Source organism: Meles meles, chromosome 15, assembly GCF_922984935.1.
Source record: "Meles meles chromosome 15, mMelMel3.1 paternal haplotype, whole genome shotgun sequence".
In the NCBI taxonomy this organism is placed as follows: Eukaryota; Metazoa; Chordata; class Mammalia; order Carnivora; family Mustelidae; genus Meles; species Meles meles.
Genome location: NC_060080.1, coordinates 8124676 through 8138033, shown reverse-complemented (window position 1 = coordinate 8138033; position 13358 = coordinate 8124676). Strand labels below are relative to the sequence as shown.

At 52.6% G+C, this 13358-nt stretch overlaps 1 protein-coding gene across 3 annotated transcripts in view; it reads right to left on the bottom strand.

Moving 5' to 3' along the window:
* Positions 1-13358, bottom strand: part of GREB1 (growth regulating estrogen receptor binding 1) — a 135637-nt gene that overhangs the window by 62891 nt on the left and 59388 nt on the right. For 2 of the 3 annotated variants that reach the window (XM_045978641.1, XM_045978642.1), the window contains exons 2-4: positions 10496-10676; positions 5722-5841; positions 3278-3454 (exon numbers count right to left, since the gene is read on the bottom strand). In XM_045978641.1, the coding sequence (XP_045834597.1) occupies positions 3278-3454; positions 5722-5841; positions 10496-10652 (454 nt within the window). In that variant the 5' untranslated portion in view covers positions 10653-10676. The remainder of the gene's footprint in view (positions 1-3277; positions 3455-5721; positions 5842-10495; positions 10677-13358) is intronic. The other variant, XM_045978643.1, reaches the window with a different exon arrangement.

Here is a 13358-nt window from a genome sequence, read left to right as displayed (position 1 = left end):
TAGCTCCCCCTTAGGAAGAGGCGGAGAGAATCTGTTGCTCATGGGACCTCTGAGAGATCGTCCTAAAATGCAAGTTAAAAACACAGCCATCCCCTCGTTTGGACATTTCCAAACACAGAAACTGTTGAGGGAAAACTCCTGAGCTATACAAGGAGAGACGATCAGTGACAGTGACAGTCAACCAACGCTGTGGGAGAATCTTGTTCGCATCTTGACTGTAAAACAAACCAACAAAAACTGTAAGACAAAACTTGAACACAGTGGATATTTGATGTTATGGAATGATTATTACACGTTTTAGATACAATAATGGTGCCGGGTTTTGAACTTTTAAAAAGCCCTTCCTTTTTAGAGATACACAGTGAAATGCACACAGATGAAATGACACGTCTGGGATTTGCTTCCAAATAATCTGGTAGGACCGAGGAAGTTACGAGTGAAATGCAACTGACCGTGTCTTAGTAATTGCTGAAGGAATTGCAGATACATCATACTACCACAGGCTTCTCCCTCCTTCCACAGTTTAAAAATGTCTTCCTGGGGCACCTGGGTGGCTCAGTTGGTTAAGCATCCAACTCTTGGTTCCAGCTCAGGTCATGACCTCAGGGTTATGGAATCGAGCCCCGTGTCAGGTTCCCTGCTCGGCATGGAGTCTGCTTGTCCCTCTCCGTCTGCTCCTACTCTCTCTCTCTCTCTCCCTTAAATAAATAAAATCTTTAGGGGAAAAAAAAGTGACTTCTGGGGCACCAGAGCCTTTCCCAGGCAGGGCCCAAGCAGCCCCCACTCCCAGTCTCCACCCTGTTCCTCCAGCACACCATCCTCCTTCTCGCACGTGGCACCCCCTCTTGCCCGAGAGCACCCCATCTTCTGGAATATGAGACTAGGGCCAGAGCACCTGGATTCAAATTCAAGACCTGCCATTTACTAGCTGGGTGACCCTGAGCAAGTCACCTAACCTCTCTGTGCCTTCCTTCCTTCATATAGAAGTGCCAGATAATAACCCACCCACCTCATGGGCTTATTCCATCCCACTGAGCAGTTTCAGGCGCACGATCAGGGCTCCGTAACGGGGCTGCTCTGAGTGCTTCGCTGCTGTTGCTGTCCTCCAGCTGACAAAATGCAGCTGGTTTTTCAGGGCCCGGCTCAACACCACACCCTCGGGGACCCCCCGCCCGTCACCGGGGCTCAGTGTGCCCTTCTGCAGCACCCCCATACAGCGTGCTGCACGGAGATGTAGTAAAAGCTTGATTTCTGCAGCTCTCTGAGCTGAGTCGCTGCTTGCCTGAGCTTTCGCCCCAAGTGGCAAGCTCCCAGGGAAGGACCCGGTTGAACTTGACTCTGGGGCCCCAGGGCTGAACTCAAAGTCCACATCCTATCCGAGTACATATTCCATAAGGGCTTAATGCTCTGCCTGCTGAATGAACACAGGACTAATGACACCTAAAGGGGAAAAATGAACATTGCAGCCCCATGTTTTCTTTCGCCTGAGCTGTCACCCATTTCGCTGAATCATCGTCAACACCTTGAAACACACACCAAGATTTTCATCTTCTCAGACAAAATCCCTTGGTTGATTCAAAGTCACTAAAACAAGATTCCCTTCATTATAAACTGGGGGGGGGGTATAAATTAGGAGCTAAAGCCATCGCTTCCCCCAAGATCCTGCAGAGTTTCCATTTTATAGATCACTAAAAAGCACGGAGCCCGGGCCCCTGGAGGGCTACGGGGCCCCCTCGTCCTGCACAACCATCGGGGTAATTGCAGGAAACCCAAACAGTGTTAAATGTGCAAGCTGAGAGCATAAAGTTATTTTAAAAGAAGAAAGCATCGGTTATTAGCACCCGCCCCTCGTTACCCACCTCCGATGGCTTTTTGGCGAGCAGTTAACAAAGACCCCCCTTCCTCTGTCCTCGCCACCTGCGGAGCTGGAGCTGGGGGGGGGGGGCTGGTGGTGAATGCACTGAGAGATTCCTGTCTCCACCTTTCAAGACCCAGAACCTCCTTGATTTACTGCCCTCGCAATTCCTTTACAGTCACAAAGTGGGGGAATTCAGCCACAGCCCCGGCCACCACCAGATTGAATGCGTACCAAGTCACCAGCGCCGTCCTACAGGCAGACGGCATCCGGAGTGGTCTCGAGGAGCACAATGAATCTGAGACGGAAGGACTCCAGGAGCTCCTTGGGAATTTTCCGGGACTGTTCTTGTCCTCAAGAGCTCATTATGATAAGCCCACACCAGCCTTAACTGCTCTCTCCCTGGTCACTGTCCCAGAGCTGCGTGTGCCCCTGTAGCCCGATGCCTGCCTTGCTTCCCAGCATTAAACCCCAGCCCTGTCGCCTCGAGGCAGGAACCGTGTCTTTGTTTTCTGCGGCTCCATCCTGTCCTCCCCTCGGTCTCCCCTCCCTTTGGGTCCTTCCCACAGTGTCTCAGACATAAAACGCGCTATAAATACCCACCACGCATAAGCACAGACCTACTCAGCTTCAGGGGCTGGGTCAGGCAGGAAACGTACACGTTCTACAGAGAACACGGCTTCTGATGCTACGCCTGGCCCAATCACTACGGCCCTTCTGCCTGTCTGGTCCTCCCCCTAAGGAGACACCAGGCCCGGCAAAGGGGCCAGATTGCCGAACGGCCAAGAGCACGTGTGGGACTCACTCCGCACCTGATGGAGAAGGTATGAATGTCCTGCAAGCAGGAACACACGTCCGGCCCTGTCCTCCCTCTGCCTCCTGTCTGATGGCTTCTGAAACCATCTAGGACCGGTCTCTATCCTATTCTTTTTTTTTTTTAAAGATTTTATTTACTTATTTGACATAGAGTGAGAGAGAGCACAAGCAGGGAGAGTGAAAGAGGGAGAAGTAGGCTCCCTGAGCCCCATGAGGGACTCGATCCCAGGACCCTGAGATCGTGACCTGAGCTGAAGGCAGTCCCTCAACAACTGAGCCCCTCATGTACCCCTCTATCCTATTCTCAACATGGGAAAGCACTTAGAAAAGGTCTGATGAGCATACATCTAAAAAAAGTTCATTTTAAAGGTCAGGTTCTCTATAGGAAGTTCATCACATTTTAAAATAAAATCTCATTAAAAATAATAATAATAAATAAATCTCATTGACATTCCAGTTCTACACAGAAAGAGCCTACTGGGAAGCAGAAACAGGCCTGCAGGACCTGCTGAAGAAGAGGCCCCCCCAGGAGGCCCACACCCCACCCCCAAAGGCCTCCCTTGTCCCCGCCCCCACAGGCAGGTGGAACCACAGAAAAGGACTTACCAAGAAGAGCGTTGTGCCCATTATCATCGGGCAGGAACCTTTTGTCAACGGCACACACCAGGAGATGGTCCGGCAGGCTGGGGGACTTGGCCCCCACGAGGAGAAAGCCTGCGGGGACGTCGATGGGCTCACTGGAAAGGGAGACAAGACGCAGGTCCTTCCCCGCCTGGCAGAACCCTATGAGGAATGGACACGACTCACATGCGCGCCAAGGGGCTTCCCCAGAACCAGGCTGCCCGTGGGCCAAGGGAGGACATTCGAGGTCTTGTCAGGAGCCAACCTCACCTCTGCACATGGCTGACATTAATACTAGTTCCAAGAGATAAAATTCGAACCACAGTCACTCGGGACACCTGCCGCATGTTAATTCCTTGGAGGACCGCCATGTCACCGTCATTCATGCACAAATGAGACTCAGCAGGAAAAACAGTGGACAAGCAAGGGTCAGCTAAAATGTGCACATGATAAATCCCCAAGAAATAGTGAGGAATGTGGTATGTTCCACACCCTGCACTTTTCACGTGTATGAGAAACAGGGAAATGTCACAAAGAGCGAGCCAGAGCCTGCTGGTGCTGGTTGCCCCTGGGGATGGCACCGGGACACAAGGAGAGTGACCATTAGGAAGCCTGGCACTCTAGACCCTTTTGGACATTTTGTATTTAGAGCTTTTAAATGTATTTCCCCTTCAAAAAGTAAGTGCCCTAAAATGTCTAGAAATAAAAGGGGAGAAACAGCTGAGGTTTATTTGGATGGGCCTCTCCAAGGTCTTCCCGGATGAGGGCACACTCGGCCTCATCTCAACAATGAGAGTTAATGGGATCCTGACGGTCCCAAGGCTTTCCTGCCAGACTCTACAACACGAACGGAGCCCTCTGGCACGCACCTGCTTCACCATCTACAGCGCCTGGGCCCAGAGTCTCCCACATGCCTCTGGGGAGGGTCACGGAGGGGCCCTGGGTGGGGGTACTTGGCAGCCATGGAGACAGTGCCCACTGTGTGCCAGGCACTGGGCCAGGAGCAGCTCTGCAAAGCTCTCAATGAGGAAGCAATTCTGTCCCCAGTTTGCAGAGATGGAAATCAAGGCTCAGAGAGGTTCCGGGATGTGCTCAGAGCCGCTGAGAGCTGGGCCGGGTCGGGGGAGGTTCCCCTTCAGCGTCTTAGGCAAGTTCAGCAAAGTCCCTGAGGCTGAGGTCAAGCACCCTGTGGGCCTTCTCCCTACACAGCCTGGGCCCGTCCTTCTTAAGAGCTGGAGAAAAGGGACAGTCAGAGTGGTTACCACATTGGCTTGGGAATTCTTTGAAAATCTCTGTAATGACCACGGCAGAGTTCACGGTTTCCTTCATTACCTAGGTGACCTTTTAACATCTGGACACTAGAAGTCCTACGTCCTGAAGAGCCACGGCGCTGGTTTCTCTCTGCCTAGAGAGAAAGCAGCCCGGGTGAGAGCTGACTGCCTCTCCTGCTGCCACCCTGCGCAAGGCCAAGTCCAGGCCCACACACAGGGCACCTGGGACCTCTACGACCCGTGTGGCCTCAGCACTACGCCCTGCCCGGCCACACCTCAGACTCCTACCCACACATACTGCCAGCAGCTCCCCAGAGGGGCTATACTCTCCCCCTTCTGAGCCTTTGCACATGCTGTTCCTCTGTCTGGAATGTCCCAGTTTCCCCCAACCTTCTCACAGACTCCTGCTAATCCTCCAAAACCCAGATGACGGGCCACCTCCTCCAGGAAGCCTTCCCTAAACTCTCTACCTGTGGGAGGAACGTTTCCTGAGCTCCCAGGCACCCGTGCTTGCCCACCCCGCCCTGTCAGCACTTTCCACCTTGTGGTGGAGTGTCTGCTTGCCTGCATAGCTCCATGAAGCTCGGAGCTCTTGTACCTCTTCTCTCCGCATTTCCGAGTGCAGAAGGGCCCAGTCGGGAGTGGATTAACTAACTACTGACACCCCTCGACTGGCGCGGTGACCGGCAGATGAACGCACAGCACCCCGAGAGGCTGTCCCACGAGTGAGTGGCAGAGCCTGGCAGAGCCCCCCGTTTCTCTGAGTGCAGAGCACGAGCTCTTATCACCAGACCAAGGTGCCCCCGCCCCCCGCATTCCTGTGCCTCGGTTCCTCCACGGATGGATTCTACACGGCTCCTGAGAGAACACATGTCTCCCTTCCTCAACAGTAAAGCAGGATCACGGAGGAAGATTATTCTCACTGAGCACTCCGAGTGAAAGCTCGGTGCAGGCAGACCAAACGGGGAAAATATCCGAGTTTCCAAACAACCACTGAATGGACGGATCCAAATACACTCGTAAACTCAAGCAATCCACGGAGTGCCAAGGGGCGGTGAGCCGACAACCCCCCGGAGGCGGGAGGGGGATGTAGCCAGGGACCAGGGCACAGGGGACCCGGGGCGCACGGCCGCAGACTCTGCCAGCTGCCAGCCTCACCATCCATGGTACAGCAGCCTTCGGGCGGAGGGTGCATCTGGTAGGGATTTGGGGGACAAGTGGGCTCCAGTCCCCCTTCTCCCTCTTCTTCCTCGTCCTCATTGTCCACCTGGCTACCACCTGCAAGTGGCAAAGGGGAGGGAGGAGACAGTCAGAGGCAAAGGGTCAACAAGTCTCAACCATTTAATAATTAACCAGTCCCTCCCGGCCTGCTGGGAGCCGGGCATCACCCCCCACCTCCCCGCCCCGGCTCTGCTCAGAGGGGAAAGCTGAGGTCACAGGACTTTCCCAAGGTCACAGACTCAGGGTCCCAGCCTGGCCTCGTGACTTCAAATTCAGGTTCACGTCTCTTTCCATTCAGCAGAGCTGCACGCATCTGCTCAGGCACGAGGGTTCAACACACACATAACTGTGGAGAAGCCCTCCAGAATCTTTCTGGGAGAGGAGCCACAGATTCAGGAATAGACCATTTTACAGAGAGGGACCCGATGGCTGTCCCGCAGCGCTCTGATGACAGCCGGCTCCCAGGGGCACTGTGCCCCCGCTGATGTTCGACTGTCCTGCGTGGCTTGGAATACAAAGCGTCCTGTGAGAGGACTCTCTCCAGCGTGCAAGCTGTCCGTGTTCACTGAGCCCCAGGGGAGGAATGGACGCATAGAGAGGACCAGAAATGCAAACACAGCCGAGTCTGGCACGGACACACAAAGCACCATTCCAGAACACAGCCGCATGGGTTACGACTTGGGGAAATTTTTTTTTCAGTGCAGTCGCATATTGGCAAACACAGAACTGGCCGGAAGAGCCAGGAATTGGCCTTGAAGTCCCTCCGCTCCCTGCTCATGAGCTCTGTCATGGCGGTGAAAGAGCTTCTGGTCATTCCCCGCAGCCTCTCGGCTCACAGAGAACGGGGGCCCTGCCCTCACGCATCTCTGTGGCAGGGCCCAGGACACGCAAGCCCAGCTGATGGGGGCACACCCCCTCGAGCCCCATTTGCCCAGCCCTGCTCGAGAAGGGGGTTGAGCTAAATGAATTTCCCAGGCTATGGAAGGACCTTCCTAACTCCTTTTAACAGATATTTTTGGTCAAAAATCTTTCTCAGCTTGTCCCGGTTTAATGGTCATTTAATAACTAGCATGCAAACTTCTTCGTGGAATTAGGGTCATTTCGAGCATCCTTGAATGGGCTGGGCTGGAAGACCGTTTTTCTTCTTTTTTGTTTCTCTGCCTCCTGTTTCAGCGCTCTGTCTGTATTCCCATTTCCCCCGCCTCCTCTTGTCGGCTCTGCCCCCTCCGTCTATGCAGTGGGTTCGGTGGTTCTAGGTGAGTGATGAAATCATGCGCAGTGGAAAGAGAAAGGCTGGGCATCAGGGAACTCTCAATTCTCCAGCCTGCCGCTGCCTGTGTGGCCAGGAGAAAGTTACTTAACCTCTCTGTGCAGCAGAACCCTGCATCTTTGAAATGAGGTGGTTATACAGGGCCTCTGAGCTGCTACGGTCGGCCATCAGCGTCACACAGCATCTTCCTGATGTGACTTAATTAGCACGGGGGCCGCCACTTTAAAGGTGCCCGTGGGACAAGAGGCAGAAGAAACTGAACATCTGAAGCCAGCTCAGGCCCGTGACCTTGGGTAGGTCAGAGCAGGAAGTGAAAAATCCCTGGTGTCCCCGTCTTTCTGAGCCTGGAGAACACGGAGGTGGCAGGAAGACCATAAAAAGATTACCCAGGAAGCACACGCAGGGGGTCGGGGGTTGGGGGATGAGCTCCAGAGCCTCCTTCAGATGCCTCCTTCCTGCCATTAAATGCAGGCCCGGAGGGCCATTAGCCTAAGGGGTGGAGTCCGGCCCAGACCTCAGGCGCCGGCAATGCTGCATGGGTCCCCATGGGGGCTGGGACTGTCCTGCCGCCACCTGCAGAGTGGGCGGCACAGAGCTGTTTGCGCTCTGTGGGACAAGCCACTCTCCTCCGCCACTGTCCTCCCCCAGCCAGGACTCCAGAGGCCCGGAGGGAAGGGCAAAGACCCCAACAATCTGTGTGAGAAGAAGCGAGGACTCAGAGCCATGCAGGAAAGCCTGTCTGCACATTACTCTGCTAAAATCCAAGGGAAGAACTCAGACTCTCCAAAAGAATGAAAAATGAGGGCCCTTAGCCTCAGAAAGTCAAGGAAAGAGCTCAGAATCCGGTGGATGAGAAAGCAGACCTCAAAGGTCAAAGGTCCACCCCAGACACCCCAGCGCCTGTGATGGGATCAGTCAGGCAGCGAGAGAGGAGACTAATCGCAGCCGGGAGCGGAGCGCACCTGCCTACTGGCCAAGGTCTCCGGTGTGAGGAGGGCATTACCACGGCACACATGAGACCAGGCAGACTGGGAGCTGAGGACCTTAACACGAGAACACACAGGCGCCCACAGATGCGGCCGCACCTCCCTTCTGCCGAGCTGGATTTTTCCTTTCTTTCCCCGAGAAGAAACCATGTGACATTTTGAGGGGGGTGGGCGGTGGGGTTACAAGAATTAACTGCATCTCGTTTAATTAATTAATACTTATCTCAAAACACTGGGGTGGTATTTGTTTGGTTTGGTCTTCTCTAAAAAAAAAAAGTTAATAGCACATAAAAGCCTTGTCCCCTGGGAGGAGGTGTGGTAAATCCTCTAATCCTGGGAACAAAGCCCAAGGCCCCAGCTGAAAGGCGCTCAGGACACAGAAGATGTTAGCAGACCCGGGGTGTTTAGGATGCCGGCACCCTGGCCATAAACACCACCTTTCATGTGATTGAGGAAGGACAACAGTAAGAGACCCTGGCAGACAGACAGACAAAACAAAGAGTGGCCAGGACAAGCCGTCCAAGTTTTATGACACAGAATCCAGGGGCAGAGTTGTGCGTTCGGTTCATGGTGACGTCCAGCCACCTGAAAAAGAGAGTCAACCCCTTCCCACCACACCCCTTCTTTGTCCTTCCTGCACCTCGGGAGGATTTCTCTGTTTGCGGACGAACAGGAAAAGCTGGAGGTTCTGCTCTGGTTTTCGTATGGGGTTGGGGTGAGGGGGTGCTGCACCGACAGCAGGCAGGGCGCCTCCAGCACTCAGCACGGAAGGCACGAGAAGGGGACCCCTCTAGCTCTCCCCGGAAAGTGCCAGCTGCCCAATGCCCTATCGGCAGGTGAGGGTATCCTAAGACGTCAGTGTTCGAGATGCAGCCTCCCAGGGAGTCTGCAGAGAACTCAGGCAGAGGAAAAGCTGGAGGGGGGACCTCCCAGGGCTTGCTCCTCTCTCCCACCCCCGAGGTGAGCAACCACATCCCCTGTCTCCTGCCTACTTAGCCACCGGTCTGCCCCCTTTCCATCACAGAGCCGCCAAAGCTAAGGGTCCAACTCCCTGACTCGGGCACTCCTTCGACACTGCAACCTGCCAGCAAAGCCGTCTCCCAGGGTCCCAAATCGTGGGATTTAATCATCTTAGCAGGGGGGAGGTGGAAAGCACTTTGTAGATTTCAAGGTGCCATTCACATGGACTAAGTCATCATTGTCACAGTCAGTAATTCATGATTAGCAACGAAGCCTTTCAGTCCTGAAAGGAGCTATGGTGACTGTTCAGTGCACACATTCTACGTATGTCTGTCGGCTGCCAGAAACACAGCCCGGAACCCCGTCCCCTCCACTCATTCCTCGTCTCCCCCACTGCTGCTCTGAAGCCTCCCCTGCTGGAAAACGTGCCTGCTTTCGATACCAGAGAATTCTTGGTTTTCCTAATCCGAGCTTTGGGGCACAGCCCAGTTTCTCCCAGACCCTCCTCTAGCTCTTTTAGGTCCTTACTGTGGCTGTTTGCAAAGTGAACGTAAGGACTTTTCAAGACGAACACAAGGAACGCCTTCCCGCTGGAATAAGGAACTATCAGACTCCACGCAAGCAACTCTGTGCCTCATTTTCTCTTATGTGCAACCCTCCCAGCCAGCCATCCCCCCCGACACAGACACACACGGCGACCCCCCCCCCCCCCAGTACAGGACCGGGCATACTGCACGCCTTCTTAATTGATTAATTTTTGTTTTAAACGATGGTCCTTTTTTGCCTTCACTATCTACATGAAGTCTGCAGGGAACTTCCAGCGGAAGGTATAAACTGCCCAAAAGAACTCTGGTAACAGGAACCTCTCATCCCGTGGACTGCTGTGGGGTTACTTCTGGCATAAAAAACATGTGGCTATGAAAGAGACACACTAAAGACTGAAAACAACCATTTTATCCTCTGGATAATTAAGCAAATCCTAAAGTTGTTCCCATGCCTGAATATAACTGATTCATTTATTCCTGGCACACGTTCAATTCGTAAGGGTTTATTCCTGGTGTTTCAAAATTTCCAGAGGGCTCTCGTATCTGCAATCACAAAGAGAAACTACCTAGAGACTATTTTGCGAAGATAGGACCATGAATTCCTGGACAGAGACGGAAAAAAATCACCAAGGGCCAAAGGGTGTTAAAATTTCTGACTTATCCAGGGAGAACATCAAACCTTCTATCAAAAGCATCAGAAACAACCCAGGCACGACAGTCCCAATACAGCCCTCTTCCGTTCCCCTGTGACCCAATGAATAACCACATTCCTTGCATCCTTATGGCTGAAACTCGGTCTTAGCCAAGGGAAAAATGTAAGAGCATCTTTCCTTTTCTAATAATTCTTTTCTGCTAGACCCAATGTCTTCCACACAGAGGGGAGAAGGAGTTTCCAGTTCTTTTCTAAAAGAGCTGCACGGCCACAGGACCCGCACCGGCGCATCTCCTACCTTCCAGGGCGGAGAGCTGCTGCTCGGCTTCCAGATAGAGCTGGGAGAAGACGGGCCGGGGCACCAGGCTGCTGGACCGCAGGGACGCCTCGATGGAGTTGTGTAAGACCTCTTCGAACCGCGTCGTCTTCAGCTGTCCGGCGTACGAGTTTCCCATCTTCAGGAAGGACGGCGGAGGCTGCTGTTAAAAATGTTTAAAACATTTCAGCGTCAGTTGGAAAGGCTGACCCTGCGCCCGGAGCCCAAAGGCAGAAGTGAGCCGGTCGCCAGGAGGGCCGGGCTCTGGATCCAAGGAGAGGGCGGCTGTCAGCGACAGCTCCAGCCCAGCAATTACAGGAAGTTATATAAGTAACAGCTATCTCTCAGTTAGCACTCCGATAGCAGAGTCTGACACCTCTTCGCAGTTTTCCCTAGAAACCGGTCATCCCTGGTTTCACAGACCACTCCCCCCACCGCCCTCCCCCGCCGTCCTCCCCTCCGCCCACCCCGTTTTTCCCTGAGATGGGATCCTGCCCCCAAGAGAGCTCAAATGATGGTTTATTTTCCCTGACTCGCAGAAGAACAGCCCTGAGCCACTTTACGTATGCGCCGGCGGCTGGCAATTCCACGATCCGTGACAGCTAGGCTCCAGACTGGGGGATGACAAGACCCCCCACACCTTCTCAGAAGTGGGCTAACAGATTTCCCATCCCTGCCTTTCTTGCTGAAAGACCAATTGTTAACATTCTTCCCTTAAAGTGTTTTTGTAGGTTATTACCGTTTCCATTGTACAAGCAATGTGGAGTTACATCTGGAAAACGTGGAAATCTAGAAATTACAGAAGATGGTGGACAAACAAAAAGAAAAAGCACTGATATGCCCATCCCCCAAGATAAACACTGTGATTTTTTGTGTAGCAGTTTAAGACACCCTTCACATCCCACACCATTCACCCACATAAAGTACACAGCTCAGTGGTTTTTAGTGCATTCAATGTCGAGCAACCCTCACACGATCAACTCTAGAACATTCCCATCACCCCAGAAAGAAACCTCGTATCCTTACATTGTCATTCCTTCATCTCCCAACCCACCCCAGCCGCTGGCAACCGCTAATTTACTTTCTGCCTTTGTAGATCTGCGTCCTCTAGGAAGTTCCTATTAATGGAGTCCCACGGTCTATGGTCTTATGGTGACTGGCTTCTTCCAGAAAAGCACAACGTTTTCCAGGTCCTTCCGTGTTGTCACGAGCATCAGTACCTCATCCCCACTGGGCTAGGATGATGCATTCTTTCCAGACTTAATTTTCTTCACAGCTTGGGGACAGGAGAGAAACGGGAGACTGTATTCACACAGGTACGATCATTCTGTAAATGAAATTTTTGACTCTGCACTTTTCACTGGACACGAACTTTTCACCCGGTGCTCTTACAAACGCTTTTACAATGACGGTCATGCCCACATCACAGTCCACTGAGCGAAGGTACGATACTGACTCAGACACGTCCCTCGGATCGTACGTGGTGAACCTCTCCGCTTAGCGCTCCCCAAGCAGCAGCACGGAAATTTATATTCCTTCCTACTGTTTTCCATTTATTTTCTATTTCCTTAAAGTTAGCTTTGTGTTTCCGTCTCCTCTTGGCTTAATCTGTTGTACTTTTTCTGAACTTCTTAAAATGATTCCTTCCTTGTTGTCCTTATTTCCCATCTCCTTTAATAATGAAGCTATTTCAGGCTATTTACTTCCCTTTGGATGCCTCTTCCGCTATGGCACACAGGCTTGGAATAAAGTGGTCTCCTTTCCATTTCTTTTGAGAGGGAAATCCTCCTTTTTGATTCCCTCCTTAATAGGCTAATTATTCAGGAATGGTTTTTTAATTTCTAAGTAGTCAAGATTGAGGACCTGAGATCAGCCTTTTTTTTTTTTTTTTAAGTAGGCTCCACACCCAGCATGGAGCCCAAAGCGGGGCTCAAACTCATGACCCCGAGATCAAGACCTGAGCTGAGATCGAGCGTGAGACACTTAACCGACGGAACCTGTCCAGATGCCCCAGTCTTATTTATTTCTGATTTTTATTGGGTTATAATCATGACTGTGGCCTTTAGAAACTCAACTTTTAAAATGTTATGGGATTCTTTCTGACGGATACCAGATGGATTTTCACAAATCGCCTACCGATGTAAGAAAAGAGACGTATCAACTCTCTTTAAGGGAGGAAAGGCAAAAGAGCCCTCGGTTCTGCTATATTCTTCTGCATTTCTCATCTACCACACTGCTGACGGCCAAAGCAGCATCTGGCGCAGAGGATTCCCGCAGATGCCAGCGCCGGGCGGCAGCAGCTCCCGCTGGCTTGCGGCGATCACACGGTCACGGCGGCCGTGAGCCCAGCATCACAAGCCAGCCGCCACCTCGCACAGCCTCTGACTTCAGACTCGGGGGGCAAAGGCTCCCTTGCCTGGGTGGCAAAGCCATTTCAAGACGGGGCCGCTGGTGCCCTGAGGGAGCTCTGTTTCCCTCCAGAACGTAAAATGGGCCAAGTAGTCACGTTGTTTTTCTGCCTCTATTGTCAGGAAGGTCCAGCCTCTCCTCTTCCAACTACAAGTAAATGAAAACCATTAACTTAAACTTCCTGTTTAAGAACATAACAACAAAAGAACATAAACTTCCTGCTTGTAGCCATAATCCCTGGCCATGGGGCCCCTCGGCCAGCCCCTGCTTCCAGCCTGGGGAAATGAGCCTCCGGAATTAGCCTGACACAGAGAAGGTGCTGGAGAAAGAGGTCAGCTGCCGGGAGCCCCCAAACAACCCAGGTCAGAAGGGCTCCCAGGGTCCTCGTGTCTGCCTTTTTCCTTGATCTGATGCAAGAAAGCCTTGACCCCTCGAA